The sequence below is a fragment of the Arvicanthis niloticus genome, chromosome X (assembly GCF_011762505.2).
Source record: "Arvicanthis niloticus isolate mArvNil1 chromosome X, mArvNil1.pat.X, whole genome shotgun sequence".
Taxonomy (NCBI): domain Eukaryota; kingdom Metazoa; phylum Chordata; class Mammalia; order Rodentia; family Muridae; genus Arvicanthis; species Arvicanthis niloticus.
In genome coordinates, this window is record NC_047679.1 from 9,943,356 (window position 1) to 9,962,893 (window position 19,538).

The window sequence follows — 19,538 nt, forward strand, 5'->3', positions numbered from 1 at the left end:
TTTTGTTGAGCTACAATTCATGTGTTCACTGCTACAAATACTAGCACAGCTAAGAATAAATGCACCAGTGCATTGTTACAGATGATCTTATATAAATTTTCCCAAGCTTGCAAATACACATACCAACAGGAATCCGATTTCAGTTTTAAAACCATTTGGTTGATGGAAATACTGGTCACATTTCTGCCTCTCATGATTTACCACTATAACTGAACAGCCAAACTTTTAGTGGCCAACTCTAATATAAATGACTTTGTGGTTGGGCATCTTTAGTTGTGGTGCTTGCTCATTGCTTTTCCTTCTTGTTTCTTTTGTTGTTTCTGGAAAGTTCCCTGAAGTCGTGTAGTGCCAAAGAAATGGAGCCACTTCCCAGAGCCATCCACAGGCATTGTCCTCTGGCTGGAGAAAGAAAAACAACTGGGCAAATTTTCAAAGGGAACTTTTGTTCTGTCTATGGCAGTCAGGCACTTCATGTGGCCTCAAGAAATCAGTGGTTCTGGCCTCTGTCATCACTCCCAAGTTCTTTTTTAAAAATATACTTCTATTTGAAATGCAATTGCATTATTTTCCTCTCCTTTTCCTCTCTCCAGCTCCTCCCAGATACCTTCCCTCCAGCCTTCAAACTCTTATGTTTGTCTCATTCATCTGTTGCTGTGCAATAGACCAGAACTAAGTGGTTTCAAACTAGTAACTTATTGATCAAAGAGACGCTGTGAGGTAGAAATTTGGGTAGCATTCTATGGAGGTGACTGCCCTCTACGAGCCCTAACAATGGCTCAGGTGATAATGGTTAAGGAATGGCTGGAGAGATGGCTTAGTGGTTAAGAGTACTAGCTGCTCTTCCAGAGGTCCTGAGTTCAATTCCCAGCAACCACGTGGGAACCATCTGTAATGGCATATGATGCCCTCTTCTGGTGTGTCTGAAGACAACTATAATTGTACTCATATACATAAAATAAGTAGATAATGTTTAAGGTACTAGGGGATGCAGGACAGGCTTCCCAAACATACAAATCACTTTGACTCAGGAAAGCTTCTCTTCTTTCACAACAGCCTTCTGTTTTCTTACCTCCAGCCAGGAACTAACGCCATTTGAATTGCTTTTCATGGCAACTGCCTCCAAACCTGTGAAATCTGAAGGAGCCAGATTCTATAACAATAACCTAGGTCTGAGGCTGACAGAGGATCTTTGAGTTGATTGTTAGTTGTTAACCAAGACATTGTTCCCATGAAGCTCTTCCTTATCGCAAGCACCTGTCTGGTTAAACATGTTAAAGATTCCTGGGTAAATAGTTCTGCTGCCAAAGTTTATATAGTACAATATATTTGATTAGTGTACTTTCTAACTCAGAAAGAAAAGGGGACTACAGAGAAGGGACATCATTTGTCAAATATCTTCAATGAATGTGACATAGAACAGAGAGTATGAGTTTCACAGGAGCTTCAGGATTTCCACACAATAACTGACTTGGCAAGCATCTGGACTTCAAGGGGAATAGTAATTATGTTTCTATAGTAACTTTCTCCATTTCATGCATGGAAATCTATCCCAACTTTAAAAAGCTATGGTGGCTATGGGTAACTGGGTAATAAAAAGCTTAGCTCTCTGGAGCATCAACTGATCCATGGGCTGGTCCTATCAACTAAGAAAGAAGGCAGTTGTTTAAAGGAGGCTTTAGAATCCAGTCTTTCTGATGCTCTTAGAGGTTTTATAGGGAAGCTGTGGTAAACAATTTCAAAAAAAATATGCACAAAACGGTTGGGTACAAACACCAAGTCATCACCATCATCTATGTGAGTGTGAAAGGCAGCCTGGTTCCTGGTTGAGCTAAGGCTAGAAACCTCAGTGACCCTGAAGGAACAGTAGGTGCTTCGCCTGATTCCTGGGCACCAGGACCCTGTCACTAGCTGCAGCCCTCCATAGATTTGTGGCCATGCCCCAAACCCCTCCATGGGTAGAGGACTTGACATGTGGTCACATAGGCTCAAGATGGATCTCCATTTTAATGAGGTACCTAAAGACCTGGAGGTCTTAGCCAATAAACTCTTCTTTGCAGATATTCCTCCCTGCAAAAGGTATTTAATCTCAGGCCCACCCTGAGAAGTGGGGTATGGCTTTACTCATCCACTTTCAGCTATGACTATAAATGCCTTAAAACCATGGATTGCCTCTTTTCATCAGGAACTGCTGTGGGCAGCCATGGAGAAGGCCTTTGTCTAGAGAGCCACCATCTAATCTCCTGTAGAAGGCTTGTCTGTGTTCCCAGTCATGGCCACCAACAAGCCAAGCTCAAGCCCACCACAGACGTCAAGCCAAGAACTCACTCCCAAGGGACCAGCCAGAGCTTCCCTTTCTCCCCCCTCCTCTGGGCCAGATCCAGCCTGTGGGCCCCCACTCCATTCTCAGCTCGTCTGTGGCTCCCAGTGGTGCATGGGTGTCCAAGAGCCTGAGAACCAGATGGCCTGGCCTCCTTTGCAGGCCCAGGGACCCCTGAGCTAGCTCAGGTGGTTCCTTACCTCAGAGTGCACTTCCCCACCCCCGGAGTGGTGTCCCAGGGCTTCCCTACAGTCCAACACCCACCCAGAACACCCACCTGGACAGCATGGGGTAAGCTGTCAAAACTCTTGTGTCCCCCCTCTCCAGTGGCAGTGCCCTGTGGTGGAGCATACACAGGACCCCAATAACAACAACAACCACACACACACACATACATACACACACAGAGAAGCATTTGAATTCTTAAAATTTATTCAAAATATGGAATAGTGTATTTAAACACCAGACCTCAAGGAAATTCCAAAAGAGAAGACAGGCTTTCCAGTGTATATATGGGAATGCTAATAATAGTATTTAGTAGTTTACTTAGGACTTAATACTAGGTGTGAAAATTTAATGAACGGATGTAAAAGGAGCACTTAGGATACATGGATTGGGAACATAGGGTTCAGAAGAAATTATTTCCTGTATGGTGTGGTTTTTACTCGTTTGGTGTTTGGAGATGCTCTCTTTCTGAACAACAAGGCCCCATTTGACTGGTCATTGTTTGACAGACACAAGCTGTCTTTGGGAATCTCTGAGGCTTACTCCAGATAACCTACTTTGGAGTGTGTTTGTTTGCACTGTCTTTTCACCTAGTTGACACAAAGAAAACAGACAGTGTGTCAGTCACATTTACTTTACCTGCTGCAAAGAGCAAGAACCTCTCTTCACTCTTATAAATGCTAACACGATGTAATTTCACATGGAAATCAGTAACCTGTCTCCAGCCCCTCTGTTTCTGTTCTACCTTTTACGTAAACATATTTTCTAGAAAGTGATTGTCAGTTCTCTTTGACCAGTGGGCAGCAGACATTCAACACTTGTCTTTCTGGTTCACCCAAGACTTTGGAACACTCACCTGAATTATGAAAGCATGTCTCATATTACCTAACATAGTAAAAAAAAAAAGGGATTATTTTAAAGAACCTATTAACTGCAAATGGATACTTCAGATAGATTTCAGCATATACATAATTATTTTATTACTTTTTAAGGCATGGTTTTCACATTTTAATATCATTGGAGCTGGGATGCTTCTTATACTTGATCATGACTTAAAGTCAATGAAATATGATAGTTACTCAATTTCAGATCAATGTAATAAGGGTGCAAATTCACAGTCTATTGAAGCATGACATAGGATGAAAGCAAATTTAGATAACTAAAGGTAAAACTGTTTGAGAAAATATTCAATATTCATAAGGTTTTTACACTACATAGAATGAGAAATCCTTAGATAACATACTGGGGAAAGTATGTGAAGACATTTACTTGACACCTTTAGTCTCTGGGTGATGTGATTCAATACCAAAGGGGACATTTCACTTTCACGCAGGTTGTAATAGCATTTAGATAATTATTGGGTGATCTGTGAAGCAATGCAAAGCTGACTGCTGCACGCTGTCTTTAAATACATTTCCTAACTTCTTGGCATCAAGGACCAGTAAACTATAATTTCCTCTTGTGATTTCACTTCAGCTTTGATTACAGACAACAACCCAATGTAGAATTAACATCTCATTCATTTCAAGCCCTCATTATCAACCCATCTTGTTAGGGAGGGGGCAGAGTAACGCAAACACTGCACCTAAACCCTGTGAGCCTCAGTGTGAACATGTGTAAACTGAGAGAGGTGGGCTCCATTACACAGCCATGGCATTCAAGTTTGCCTTATCCAGAACAGTGCTGTTCTCTGTCTCCTGTTATATGTGATTTGTGATGAAATAAGCACCCCAATACACTATAAACTCTGATAAATTCATAGCATCAGATTCACTTCTACCTCCAATGCCAGCATTGGGAATGAAACCCTTGAGTAAAGTTGGTGTTCATGAAAGATTTGTTGCATCCAATTGAATCTAAACAGGCAATCATGCCTTTACTTCATATTCCACACGAGTGTCTTTAAGTCGGTCCCTAAAGCTGAATGGCTTCTGGCTTTAACTGAGTAACTGTGTTGTTACCAATTCAGTGTACATAGTTAGGAAATGGACACACAGTACATGTAGCAATGGCAGAGGATGGCAGGGTTTTTTTTTTCAGGTAAGTCCTAAATGGCCTTTAAAACTCAGCAGGCTAGAAAGGGCGGGAAGAAAGGATAGAAGAGAAAGCCAGAGTGAAAGGTCTCTTCAGAAAGGGCAGTTATCTAGAGGTCTTGGCCTGTCAGACTTGGGGTGTAGGCCACCAGTTTAACATATTATTTATTGATTGGGTTATGTTTTCAAGATATGGAACCTCCTAGAATCAAGTGCCCAAGTGTGAAAGAACGGATAGCTGAGCCCAATAAGCTGACAGTCCGGGTGTCCTGGGAAACCCCAGAGGGAAGAGATACAGCAGATGGGATTCTTACTGAGTAAGTTAAACACGAAACTTGGTTTCCTCTCCCTCTCCCTCTCCCTCTCCCGTCTCCCTCTCCCTCTCCCTCTCCCTCTCCCTCTCCCTCTCCCTCTCCCTCTCCCTCTCCCTCTCCCTCTCCCTCTCCCTCTCCCTCTCCCTCTCCCTCTCCCTCTCCCTCCCCTCCCCCTCCCCCTCCCCCTCTCCCTCCCCTCCCCCCTCGCCCTCCCCTCCCCCTCCCCCTCTCTCCTTTCCTCTCTGTATCCCCCTTTTCCTCTTCCTCTTCCTCCTTGAAGCATTGTACATTTAATTAAGCACTGGTGCTGAGTTACATCAGCAGCCTATGTTGTCTCGTAGGAAATGTCAGAACATTTCCTGAATATGAAAAGCTTACCACCAAGAGTGGAGTGTATTTACTCTAATCTATTTATATTTTAGACCTAGTACCCTTTGGTCATCATCCAATATATTAGAGTTTATTTATATGATTTTTATTGTCTGTCTTCATTATGATATGCTCAGTACCTCATTCCTAAAGGCAAGAGCTGTACCTGGCACATAGCACTCAGTTAAAATTTATTGATGGAAGACAGGAAGAAACGTAAGAAGGGGTAGAGGGAAGGAAGAAAGAAAGGAAAGAAGTGAGAAAGAAGGTAGCTGGTCAATTCAGGGATCTACTTTCTCCTGTTGCTTATAAAAAGGGTTCCTTCTCATGTTCCAAAGTCTTCCTTAGGCCTCACACTCATCGGTGAGGCGTCTGTGTATCACAAGCTAAGCCAAATGCTGTACCCCTTGTTACTCCATAGTTTGATGCAGAACATTTTCATTCCTTGTTTATTGTCCATTCCTGTTTCAAAACTTTTCTTTTTTTTAACCTTTTGAGCACATTAAATGCTTGTCATCCAATTGAAGGTGTCCCTTTGACTCCTTCCCCGCCCCAAGCCTGTTTTCCTGTCCCACTGCATTCATAGCTGAGTATTGGGTAGTCACCTTTAGTGAAAGTCAGTCACATGCTGTTCTAATATACCATTTGGACCTGTACCTTAACAGTATTTCCCAGGAGACCCCGACTTCATTAGCATGCCCATGTATCAATTAAAGTTCATGGCTCACTTAGATCTTCTGACACAGATCACATACCTGGACAATAAGCTTCTGACATGTCATTTGGGGCCACGAGGCAGGGACAGAGTTTCTAGAATCTTGTCAAACCTGTGAGGCTCAAGACAAAAGAGTTTTGTACACAATTATTAGCAATAGCATAACATTTACTAGTAAGAGAGGTTAAGTCTCTTATTCACATTATTCCCATATTCTAATAATCCCCCCCCAGCATATTATCTACTTTAAATAACAGGATTAGGATTTTTCAACTGTAATTTCTCAAAGATAAAGTTTTATCATTAAAAATATTTACTCTTCCTACATATGTATATGATATATACATATCATAACCCCCCTAGGAGAAACTTTATGGAATTGAGTTTAAAAGGTAAACTATATGAATAAAGCAACTCACTATACACACATGAACATTCCTATACAATATATCTAGAAAAATCAAGTCAGAGTTGATGTAATTGGGGGATGGTCACTATTTATCCTTAAATTGTGACAATCTTGTACAACACCTGACTCAGCCCCTGGAATATAATCAGCTCTTAGATTTATATAACAGTTGAAGTCTTATATAATAAATTCAAAACATATAATGTCAGGTTACCATATGACCCCTCATTTGCCTAAAAGCTGTGCCATGCTGGAGAGGACCTGTTACTAGGGTTCAAATGATGACACTTAACAAAAGGACCATGGTGGCCCCCAACCCTCTGTTCAGCAACTTAGATGTAGTTTATGGTAGTATGTGTTCAGGAAAAGCTGACTTGGCCCCTATTCAACTCATGCTTGGGCTTCTTGTTTTCCTAGCACATGTCCTGGGACTCTCTTCCCCAGCATCCTGTCCAAGCTACTTTTCTATAGTCTGCTTCCAAGGGGAAGGAAGGGTGTCCTGGCAAGCTCTGACATGGGTGTTTCTTTTTCAGTCCCCTTGGTGACTCCTGTTATTTTCATAATGAAATGGAGTCTCAGAGAGATTAGCAGCTACTCATATTTGAGTGATGACTCTTTCAGGGTTTATCTGAATTTGCATTTGCTATCTAAAGATCTTAAGGCAGTTAAAGTCAAAAGTGTAGAACTTCTGAGTTCATATGCCTTGTAATCATGTCATACTTAAGTGAATAGTTTTCCTTAATGGTGACAAATGATATTTCCACATGCCCATTATTATCAAATATCATCATTCCTAGGTTAATTTTTTTTACATATTTAAAAATTAACTAAAAGCTGTCATTTGATTATGTTATATCTGCTGGGAGTGTTGTTAAATAGCTAGGATAGATGCTATAGTCACCCCCTTGTTGTGTAATCTTGGCCAAATCCCTTAGCCTTCTGTTGTCTTGGTTTCCTTACTTGTGAGATGGAGGCTTTTTACCTATCCAGTAGGAGTTCCATGAGGATTAAATTAAATAACAAATAATAAAACCATGCCTGGTATGTGTAAGATTTAAATAAAGCAAACAACAGATTTTGCTGTTACTATTACAGTATTAGGATAGTCAAGGATTCACAGAGACTTTACCATTTGCTTAGAAAGGTCATCACTGATGCCGATGAAATACAGCAAAGGGCACTCTAGTACCTGTCGCAGGCCAAAATTGCCAAATGGCCAACTAAAACGTACTCCAAAATATTTTTCCTCATAAAGCATTGAGTTTTCTGCCCAACAGGTAAGACATACAGGCTTAGCCTGAAATAAGGGCCCCTGGCCCCTGTTCTGTCATTCAGCAACAAACAAACAAAATGAATTGCTCCTTAGCTGGGGACTTCTATTTTTCCAGCATCAAATTATTCTTGTGAAACAGAGGGAAGCTCAAGGGACCCTGTTCCTCATGGAACCTCTGTTCTGGTTAAAGGCCCCAGAGGCTGCCCTTTACCAGAACTTTCCTCTTTGTCCTGTATAGACTCAGCACTCAACACCTGCTTTTTAGGTACACAAGCATAATCTTGGATATTTCTGCTTTCTTCCTTAAGTGTTATTCTGAAAGGCCTTCCTCCAGGCTCGAATTTTCCAGAAGGAGACCACAAGATTGAATACACAGTCTATGACAGAGCTGAGAACAAGGGAACTTGCAAGTTTCGAGTTAAAGTAAGAGGTGAGACTGTTGCTTCCTGCTGCTTGTTCAGTTGCTGGAAAGTCAAAGAAAGAGGGAACAGATCCTCAAGCCAGAGTACTCTGAATGCCCTGGCAGTAGGACTACCGCCTGCTATAGATTAGGTTTTCATGAAGCTGATCGAAGCATTCCATCTTAATGCTTGGATTTCAATATGAGTAGGTTATGTATGGAGTAGGACTAGTTTCACAGGAGCCCATACCTATTCATGAAGAATAATTTTTCTGTCACTGAGCTAATATCTCAAATACTGGCAATGACCAGAGTAGTAAGAAGTCCCCTCCTTTAGGCCACTAAAAGGTCATGCTCTTTGTCTTTCAAACCTTTGGTCTATCTGAGAAAAATATTCCTAAGAAACTTTGCTTTCATGGTTTAGGCAGCTTGTCAGTATCATTTACTAGTCAGAGCCCAGTGTCATCTATAACATGAGGAGGCTAATGCTGCTATCTCAAAGATAGCATTGGTATGAGTGGTGACGATTATGGGCATTAGAGTATAGCCATCACTGCCTAGAACTCATTTTGCTAGTTGATGCATAATTTCATAACAAAGCTAGGACTTCACCTTCTTTGGTTACTTTATGGAAGTGTGCTTAGGACTAAGGTCACTTTGGGTTTGTGTCTCCTACAGTCAGACGCTGTGGCAAGCTCAATGCCCCAGAGAATGGCTATATGAAGTGTTCCAGTGATGGTGACAATTATGGAGCCACCTGTGAGTTCTCTTGTATTGGCGGCTATGAGCTTCAGGGTAGTCCTGCCCGAGTATGCCAATCCAATCTGGCTTGGTCTGGCACAGAGCCCAGCTGTGCAGGTACGTGTGCAGTTCTTTCTCCAGCTAGCAGCAGAATCTGAAAACCCCTGATTCTAAGTCAGGTCAAAAGCAGCTTTAGATCCTGTATGTCATCAAGTACAGCATCATCTCTGCTCATCTGAGTGGATGAACAAAGGTGCTAAGTCCCTGCTGCAGCTCAACTCATCTGCTTCCTTGTCCTGCTGTTGCCTGTTCTCTGATCACTCTTCCACGTCTTTGATGAAACAACTGGGAGGCCAGGACTCAGGGCTAGCCTACAGTGGTATTATAAGCCAACATACTGTTTTCTTACCTTTATCCCTCTATTTTACAGGTGGAGGATGTAGTTTTCAATGTTAATAAACTGCTGTCTTTACACAGTATAATTCCCATCTTGTATCCTTGACTTAAATGTCATACATATCTTGGGCATTTGGAATCCTTCCTCATTTGGAAAAATGAGGAAACCATACCTCTCCTAACTGATTACCAAATGCTGGAATAGAGCAGTGCCTTGTACAGGATAAGCCTTGAACATATGCCAAAAGTTCTGTGTCCTAAGCCTATCGTGTGGGGCTGTTTGTCATCTATCATCAGTTTATATGTTGGAACTATAATTAAACCACCTTAACTCATGTTCTCCATGGCCATAGTGAAAGAACAATGAATTTATGTTAGGTTAAGCCACTGAGTATAATACAGTATGTTAAAGCAGCAAGAGAAAAACCAGTGTGCATCGTTTGCCCATTACTGGTGCTTCACGACTTCACTTTTCAAATCTACTTATCCTTTGAAGTCTCATCTCAGGTTTTGCTAGGGTAAGCCAGAACTTAGAGAGAACTTCGGAACTCATGTGACCATTTCCGATTACAGCAATGAATGTCAATGTTGGTGTCAGAACAGCAGCTGCCCTTCTGGATCAGTTTTATGAGAAAAGGCGACTCCTCATTGTGTCTACACCCACAGCTCGAAACCTCCTCTACAGATTGCAGCTGGGAATGCTACAGGTGAGGCCTTGAGGCAGAGCCAAGGTGGGAGGGAGACCACTGACAGGAAGAAGACAGGCACTTCACTAAAAGCAAAGGCAAGACTCAATGCCTAATCCATTTAGGGTGAGTTTAAGCGACCAGCACTTGAGCAGCAGTCATTCGTTTCTGGTGCTGGTGTATAACCTTATTAACATTGACTCCCCAGAGCTAACCCAATCATTCTCCAACCAGTGAGGTCTCTCTGTCTTTGCTAATAAACTTAATTGACATGTTGTCCAGGCCCAGGCAAAAAAAAAATTGTCTTTGCTGATCCTGTCCAGCACATTCATAGACTGGAAGTGATCCATCAGGCATTTTCCAATAGACTGGCCAAAGAGATAAAAGGCATCCAAGGGCCTCCAGGCACCATATCCCTCTCTGGGAATATCCCCAACTTGAAGGGAGGTGATTTTTGTTGCTACCGAAGGAGACAACATGTTGGGGAAAGGTAGAATCTGTAAGCATCACACTAGAAGTTGCCTGATTCAGTCTTGCAGTTGCTTAGCAACGAGTGGTCAATGTCACTGAATACTAAAGAAGCAGGATGTGCTGCACTTACTTCTTTGGTGAGATCTCACCTTTATTCCTGTTAGAACATTCTTGGCTTAATCAAGGGCAGCAGTCTACTACACACGTCAGCATAAATACAACGAATAATGAATCGTTCTTTCAGTCTTTTTGTCATCTGAACAGGTTGCCCATGAACTGGGAAGAATCAAATGAAAATGTATGGGCTACCTTGAGAAGAACCAAATTTACTAAATCTGTTTACTAAATCCCCATCACACTACCTGCCCTTGTATACCTATGTCTTAGTACTGTTGTGATGAAACACCATGACCAAACCAATTTGGCCAGGAAAGTGTTTATTTGGCTTACACTTCCAGATCATAGTCCATTAATGAAGGAAGTCAGGACAGGAACTCAAGCAGGGCTGGAATCTGGAGACAGGAGGTGATGTAGAGGCCATGGGGGATGCTACTTACTGACTTGCTTCTCATGGTTTTCTCAGCCTGCTTCCTTATAAAACCCAGGACTACCAGGCCAGGAATGGCACTACCCACAATGGGCTGGGCCTTTCTCATCAATCACTAATTTAAAAAAATAGCCTACAGCTGGATCTCATGGAGGCATTTTCTCAATTGAAGTTCTGTCCTCTCAGATGACTTTAGCTTATGTGAAGGTGACAAACTATCCAGCACAACCTCTTTGCCCCTCATAAGATGCAAATGTACATATTTACCTGGTTTTATGGGCCTTGGCATAACAGCATGACATGGCCACACGTTCCTTGAGTTCTTCTTATCTCTACAAAAAGAATAAGCCAAGAAACTTGCCTTTCTTCTACACAGATAAACCTTGTTTCATGCACCAAAATTGGCCTGTTGTTGTTGTGTCTTGCAAGTTATATTTTAATAGCCATAGTAACATTTATTCATCCGTACTTTTGGTTATGGCTGTTTTTAGATTGCAGTGATAGAATTAAATTATTAGGTTAAAAGCCACTGAGTCACTGTGAATATGACTATTTATTATCTGCTTCTTTTGGAGGGGATTTTGTAGCCCTCAGCCTTAGACCGTTCCTTTTCCCTCAGGCCCTTGCTAAATTGCTGGTTATCTGGCTGGCTATGGTATTTTGGATCTAGTTTTTTTTTTCTTTAAATGTATTTATTTATTTATGAACTTTATATCCCAATAACAGTGCCCCCTCTCCTCCCAGCCACCTCTCACACAGATCCTTCCCCCATTCTTCCTCCCCTTCTCCTCTGAGAAGGAGGAGCCCTCTCAGGGTATCATCCCCACCCCTCCCACCCCCACATACACACATCAAGTCACTGCAGGACTCACTGCATTCTCCCCCATTGCCAGGCTCTTTTGTATCATTCCTCTAGGAAGAGAGTTAGGTTTTCTAGGCACTCACTTAGCCTTCGTTTCTCAACTGTTTTCAGGACTAGGCAAAGAAGCACCCACAAAAAGTGCATTGCTGGGGTGCCTCTGCAGTTCCTTAGTCCCACTCACACCTCCCCTGTTGGTTTGTCCTTCAGCAAGCACAGTGTGGCCTGGATCTCCGACATGTCACCGTTGTGGAGCTGGTAGGAGTCTTCCCAACCCTCATCGGCAGGATCAGAGCAAAGATTATGCCTCCAGCTCTGGCTCTGCAGCTCAGGTAGGGAGCATTCTGTCCTCACATCTCATTCCCTGCAAATACACTTGCATCTCGCCATGGCTGCTCTTGTGTCTGGCCAGTTTTCCTGATGATTTTTTTTTTCTATTTAGTATTTAGTTCAGGCAACCTTCAGTGCTTAATTGCTTTTATTCTGGGAGTATTATAATCATGCTAATTGGCCTGTTCCTGAATGTCTGACTGAATTATGCAATGGGAAATCACTAGTGTTTTCTTCTTCCCTCTTCAACAAGTATATTCTCCTCTCTCTCATACCCTGCCTCTGCCTCTGCCTCTGCCTCTCTCCCTCTCTCTCTCTCCTTCTCCCTCTCCCTCTCCCTCTCTCCCTCTCCCCCTCTCTCCCTCTCTCCCTCTCTCCCTCTCTCCCTCTCTCTCCCTTTCCCCCTCTCTCCCTCTCCCTCTCTTTCCCTCTCTCCCTCTCTCCCTCTCCCTCTCTCCCTCTCCCCCTCTCCCTCTCTCTCCCTCTCCCTCTTTCCCTCTCTCTCTCCCTCTCTCTCCCTCTCCCTCTCTCCCTCTCCCCCTCTCAACCTCTCCCTCTCTCCCTCTCTCCCTCTCCCCCTCTCTCCCCCTCTCCCTCTCTCCCTCTCTCCCTCTCTCCCTCTCTCCCTCTCTCCCTCTCTCCCTCTCTCCCTCTCTCCCTCTCTCCCTCTCTCCCTCTCTCCCTCTCTCCCTCTCTCCCTCTGCCCCTCTCTCCCTCTGCCCCTCTCTCCCTCTCCCTCTCCCTCTCCCCTCTCTCCCTCTCCCTCTCTCCCTCTCCCTCTCTCCCTCTCCCTCTCTCCCTCTCCCTTTCTCCCTCTCCCCCTCCCCTTTCTCCCCCTCCCCCTCCCCCTCTTCCTCTCCCCCTCCCCTTCCCCTTCTCCCCTCCCCCTCCCTCTCCCCCTCCCCCTCCCTCTCCCTCTCTCCCTCTCCCTCCCCCTCTCCCTCTTCCCCTCCTCTTCCCCTCTCTCTGGCGTGTGGTAAATGTATGCCTATGTGTGCGGTGGGGTATATGTGAATGTGTGTCTGTGTGTGACTATGTGTGTGGAGGGAAGTGGTATGTGTGTATGTCTATATGTGTGTGTGTGTTTGTGTGTGTATATATATGTGTGTGTGTTTGCTTATCTATATGTGTGTGGTATATGTATGTGTATGCATGTGTGTGGTGTGTGTGCATGTGTGTATGTGTGTTTGTGTGCATATGTATGTCTATGTATGTATGTGTGTCTGTCTGTGTGTGTATGAGTATGGTGTGTGGTATGTGTGTGTATTGTACATATGTGTGTTTCTAAATGTGTGGTGATGTGTGTATGTATGTGTGCATGTGTGTATATATGTGTGTTGTGTGTAGGATGTGTGTGTATGTATGTATATGTGTTATATGTGTGTGTATATGTGTGGTATGTGTATCTGTATGTGTGGTGTGTGTATATAGTGTATGTGTCTTTATGTATGTGTGTGTGGTATATGTGTGTATAGTGTGTGTCTGTATGTGTGTGTATGGTGTGTGATGTGATGTATGTCTCTGTGTGTATATTATGTATGTATCTGTGTATGTGTGTGGTGTGTATGTGGTGTATGTGTGTCTGTATGTGTGTGTATGGTATGGTATGTGTGTGTATGGTATGTATGGTGTTTGTGTGTATGTTGTGTGTGTGTATGTGTGTGTGTGTAACTTAGTAGGAGAGGACGATCTGAAAAATAAAATGACTTAGCATTAGGACAGATACTAATCAGCTCTTTCAGGGCTTGATGTCTTTTTTCTCCATCCATCCAGAGTGCTTGTTCATACCATCTTAACAGTTATCTCTCTTTTCTGTCATACTTCTAACACTAGAGCCCTAATAGCCAGACCTTGAATAATGTTGTATTGAAGTGAGATTCAATAGCTAAAAGGCAATTTCAGAATAACATTTTTTCTTGTATCTCTTGATCACTGTGACATGGGTAATTAGGCCAAACTAACACTCCCTTAATATCTTCTTTTCTGCATAATTTTGTTCTTTTGTACACTGCAGGGACAGAGCAAGTCTCTGTTTTCAAGGTCCCAGACATCTCCTTATCCTTTAGACTCCCATATGGTTTCATCATCTTGTACATTAACATCTGAGACACCCATGCCGTTTCAGTTTTCTAAAACTGAGGAAGAAAGAGAGTAAAAGCAAACAATGGTATTAGTCTGGTTCTTACTATTTTATCACAATACCTGAGACAAGTAACTCACACAAATGTTTCTTTGGGTCTTGATTCTGAAGTCTATAATTGGAAGTGGGGGAACTCCGTTCCAATTGCTTCGAGTTTCTACTTTCATGGAGGGAGCATATAGTCACGTAAATTGCTTATATCAAGAGCCAGGAGACAGAGAGACAAAGAGACAAAGAGACCAGGGTTTCGTAATCCTTTTCAAGAAGATGTCTCCAAAAGGCCTAAAAGCCTCATGGTAGACCTCATTTCTCAAAGAGTCTACTGTGTCCCAGTAGTGCCACCTAAGAAGCAAGCTTCAACACCTGGACCCTTGGAGGACATTGACACCCAAATTATAGCTTAATCTTTTGTTTATTCTTGAAAATGTTACATATCACTTATACGCCATTCCATTGGCCAGAACTAATCTTGTAATTACAATTGAATTTCAAGGGAGTTTGTGAAATGCATTGACTTATCTTTATGAAAACAATGAAATAGAATTTGGTGAATTCCACCAAATGTGTTCCCAAAAGTTCACAAAAATTTCCTAAGAGTGTATCACAGATAGATGCCCTGGTTAGGTTTCTGCCACCTTGCTACAAGCTAGCATCATTTGGCAAGATGAAATCTGTATACAAGAACTAAAGCAGAGGCTATAGTGGAGCACTGACTATTGGCTTTCTCCTCTGGCCTGCTCAGCTTGCACTTTTGTAACTTACAGGACCACTTGCACCTAGGTGATACCATCACCAATGGCCTCGGCCTTCCCACATCAATCATAAATTTAAAAATGCTCCCCCCAGGCTTGTCTACAACCAATATGATGGAGGCATTTTCTCTATTGAGGTTACCTTTTCCAAGGTGACTCTAGCTTGGGTCTAGATCACACACACACACACACACACACACACACACACACACGAGAGAGAGAGAGAGAGAGAGAGAGAGAGAGAGAGAGAGAGAGAGAACAATTTATCAATTACTTAGAGAAAACTTGTTTCAGGGAACTGAGGAGATGGTTCAATAGATAAGGTGCTTGCCTCATAAATGTGAAAATAAGAGCAGATGCTCAGAACCCAAATAAAGGCTAAGAAGGCATGATGGGCCTATCTGTAATTCCAGCCTCGGAAGACGGAGGCGGGCTCTCTGGAGCAAGCTGACTATCTAGATTAGCCTTATCAGTGAGGTTGAATTGAGAGATCCTAATTTGATGATTGAGATGGAGAGTCACTGAGGCAGACTCCTTATGTCAACCTTGGGCTGCCACATTAATGCATATGCACCTGAACATATGTGGTATATGAACACACATGCAAACACAAACACACATACACCACACACACGCTTATATATAAAAAATAAAGCTTGTTTCAGAGTTTGTAAAATTACTTTCTTAGGATAATAGATAGATGGTAGACAGAGTTACACACACACATGATATATACATCTACAACATTAATAAAATCTTGATGAAATTTTGAACTGTTTAAAAATGAAGAACAGAGAAATCCCTCAGTAGGCTGATAATGATTTGCTACAAAGAAGCTGCTTAAATGAATTTGGTGGTGGTTCTCAAATTTTGGCCTGCATCATAATTTTCTGCAGGGCGAAAATTTTGTTCTTTTGTTTGCTCCCTATGTTTTTGGATTTAGTAGGTCTAAGGTAGGTCCTAAGAGTTTGTATGTCTGACAAGTGACCTGGGAACTACATTTCAAGAACTATTTGCTTAGTGTTTTATCCAGGTGTTAGTTTTTAAACAAAAAGCTTGCTGAGCAACTTCTAACCATCACCTAGAGAATTCCATGTCTGGCTGTAGTTATCTTCATAAGACATTCCAGAGGGGCACAAAGGACTTGGCAGATGGGTGTTGTACTGTATTTCTGTTTGAATTACAACAAAAAAGGAAGGGCCAGATTTACTCAGTGAATAGAAAACAAAAAGAAAGTCAACGTGAATCAGTATCCCTGGATAGTCTGAAAATTCTCTAGTCTGGTTAGAATACCAATTTGTTAGGCCATGGAGATGCTATGGAAGAGAATCAACAGAAATGAAAGGCTGGGTGCCTGCTATTGCCAGGTCACCACCCACCTTCTTTTTTGTCCCCACTTCTTTTCTACTTGAATGTGTAAGCTAAGTCATGCCCTACTTAGAGTAATTTTCTATCTTAAGGATGACAGGGACCAAGAAGAACATCACTTTAATAATGATATTATTCTCAGACTTTTCAGGAAGGTGACTCAGGAAGAATTGCAATCCGATGATAGTCATTGTGTAGCTCAGAAATACTGCCAACCTCATCACTCACACCAAAAGCACAATCTGTGAGGTGCCCTATCACTTGTCTCTGAGACGTCTATAGACTCTCAGCTCCAGTGGGACCCATCCTGTTGCTGTTGCTGGTGTGACCATTTCTTATTTCCCATGGCAGTTGTCTTTTTTATATTCTGTGTTAGCCAATGTTCACTAGTCACAAAGTACATGTAGAATAGCCTCCAGGTTGTTATCATTCTGGCCTCATGAGTGTTATACAACCATGTGTTATATTGTTTCATCTAGCTATACTACCTACAAGCTGCAGCCATAGCATCTCTTGTTCCCTTTCTCCTTCCCGCCCTTCTTAGTTTCTCACTCCTCTACTTTTCTGGGCAGCCCTTGAAGTTGAACTTACCTCCAGCACTTACACAGTGGCTGCCTGGTAGTGGCAGTGTAAGCATTTTCTAGTCACTAGACAGGGATTAGCAAGTCAGCTTTCCACTGGGGAAAGTATTAATTATTCCTCCTTTCATGAAACTGCTTTTTGATTTGCATAGTCAGTTTATATTTTATGTAATGATATTTTTATTAGTTTCTAGAGTTAGCATGAAAATGAGTTGGTTTCCTTATGGCATTTTCATACATGTGTATAATTATATATTCTTCTAATTCATCCCTACCTCTCACTGGACTACCCCCTCTTATCTCTGTCTTTCTGTGTCACTGTGTCTCTGTGTCTCTGTCTCTTTCTCTGTCTCTCTCTGTCTCTGTCTCTCTTTCTCTTTCTCTCTCTCTCTCCCTGCCCCTCCTCTTTGTTTTTCAAATCAGAATCTCCTCTGTGTATGTAGCTGTCCTAGAACCCTCTCTGTAGACCAGTCTTGCCTCAAATGCACAGATATCTACCTTAGTTCGCCTCCCAAGTGCTGGGATTAAAGGCATGCACTACCACTGCCCAGCTCACCACCTTTTCATTATGCAATAAAAAACAAACAAGCAAACAAACAACCTCAGAACCATTCACGATAGGAAAACTTACACTTTAAATTCAGACAGCAGTTCTTGTTCTGCCTATTACATAACCTGGAGACATTCCAACAGGAACAAAAACCAGGAGAGGAGATTGGGTGGCCTCATTATTTCCCTGGGCTCAGCTGTCTGTTTACTTTCCTCTTGGCTTTCTCATTTACATATGCTAGTATTGATAGAAAACATCTGCATAGATTAAATCCATATGTTGAAGTATATAAAATACACCACACAGTTGAAACCATACCTGACTATTTTTAAAAATTATTTGTGATACAAATTATAGGCAAATAAGTAAAAATGCCTGAGTGTAGACCTAGCCCATACAGTTCTAATTGCACTCCCAAAATAGTCACTGAATAGGTCATCACAATAAATTTTTTAATGTTACTTTAATCAAATTTACCTTGTCCAGGCTTCATCTACCTTGGCTCTTTTGACATCTGGGTCTGGATTTGTTTGGCTACAAGGTTGTTCTGTACATTGTAGGATAAATATATCAACATATCTGTTGTCTATCAATTTGATGCCAGTAGTATTTAACTCCCTTCTTATGACAACCAAATGTGGGGCGGTGGGCTGTGAGAGGCAGCTGAGTACCTGGTCAAGCACAGGACTTGAACCCAGGGGACCCTAAAGGGATGGTAGGAGGCGTTCGACCTCGCTCCTGGGCCCTGGTTTCTTTCACTTAGCCACACCACCCCCCTAAAGAAAGGTTTGTGGCTTTCAGTCACATAGAGGGTGTGACTACAGGCCACAGAGCCTCAAGAGGAAGTCCATGATCTTAAAACATTTATTGTCATGGTAGAAAGTGGATAAAGCTGTACCCTGTGTTCTTAGGGCAGGCCTGAGGTTAAATACCTTTTGCAAGTAGGAGGAGGGTCTGGGAAGAAATGCTATGCCCTCTGGCCTTTAGGTATCGCATGAATATGAATATGGAGCTCTCTTGAGCAAGTGTTTTTCTGAGCAAGTCCTCATGTGGTGGATCCAAGGTACACACTTTGAGGAGCCCGAGTAGTGAGGGCATAAAAATGATTCAATCCTTCAAGGCATCAAGCATTTCTCTGCATAGTATTTCAGAGGGCTATGGTTTGTCCCTTAAAGTCTTGGGATTTGAGGTTGAACACAGACAAGTCTTCTTTATGTCTCTTCTAGGCTGTTGCTTCGAATCCCACTCTACTCATTCAGCATGGTTCTAGTGGATAAGCATGGCATGGATAAAGAACGTTATGTCTCCCTAGTGACACCCATGGCTCTCTTCAACCTTATTGACACTTTCCCCCTGAGAAAAGAAGAGATGATCCTGCAGGCTGAGATGGGCCAGACTTGCAACACCTGATGTGCTGTTACATTCTTGACGGTTCTTCATACACATCAGTTCTTCATACACATCAGTGCCTGTGGGAAGGCCTTAAAAATACCTTTGATGTACAGATTTTCATTTGTAATTTTTAAAGTCTATTTTATTATGTGCTTTCTCTGCTCTTAAACATTGGTGCAATGCTTTTTTAAAACTTTGAAATGTTAAAAAAATCATACCAATATATCTAGTCTAACTCTCCCTTTAGTCCATTGTGACTGATGACATTAGAAGCTACAGCCACACCCATGCTCTCAGAATATTATTCAGTGTGAAACATATTTTTCTTTCCTTTTATTGTTTATGTAAGCCTTTTGTTAATAAAATATTTTGAAGCAAACTTAGTAAAACTCACCTTTAAAAAGTAATCAAGCACGAGGCTTATTTGCTTGGTATGATCAGTAGTTTTAAAACTATGACTCTTTGTTTATCTTAAAGGGAAACTATAGTCCTGTCAAGGGATGGACTGAGATGAGAGAGAGCTACATTCTCAAGTGGGAGAATAGCAAATTGAAAATATTCAGACAATATCTAGGTTGGGTAGTGGGTTACACCTCTGATTGAGCAATATCAAACTTATAAAGCCTATGATTAACATTTTTAAAAAAATGTATAAATGCAAAAAGGAAAA

The 19,538-nt window shown here is 42.1% G+C and overlaps 1 protein-coding gene across 2 annotated transcripts in view; it reads left to right on the plus strand.

The window, feature by feature from the left end:
- Srpx (sushi repeat containing protein X-linked) overlaps window positions 1–19,275 on the plus strand; it is a 75,543-nt gene extending 56,268 nt beyond the window's left edge. For both annotated transcript variants that reach the window (XM_034486358.2, XM_076919099.1), the window contains 6 exons: window positions 4,766–4,892; window positions 7,964–8,085; window positions 8,734–8,913; window positions 9,766–9,899; window positions 11,966–12,087; window positions 18,703–19,275. In XM_034486358.2, coding sequence (XP_034342249.1) covers window positions 4,766–4,892; window positions 7,964–8,085; window positions 8,734–8,913; window positions 9,766–9,899; window positions 11,966–12,087; window positions 18,703–18,886 — 869 coding nt within the window. In that variant the 3' untranslated portion in view covers window positions 18,887–19,275. The remainder of the gene's footprint in view (window positions 1–4,765; window positions 4,893–7,963; window positions 8,086–8,733; window positions 8,914–9,765; window positions 9,900–11,965; window positions 12,088–18,702) is intronic.
- The last annotated feature ends 263 nt before the right edge of the window (window positions 19,276–19,538 follow it).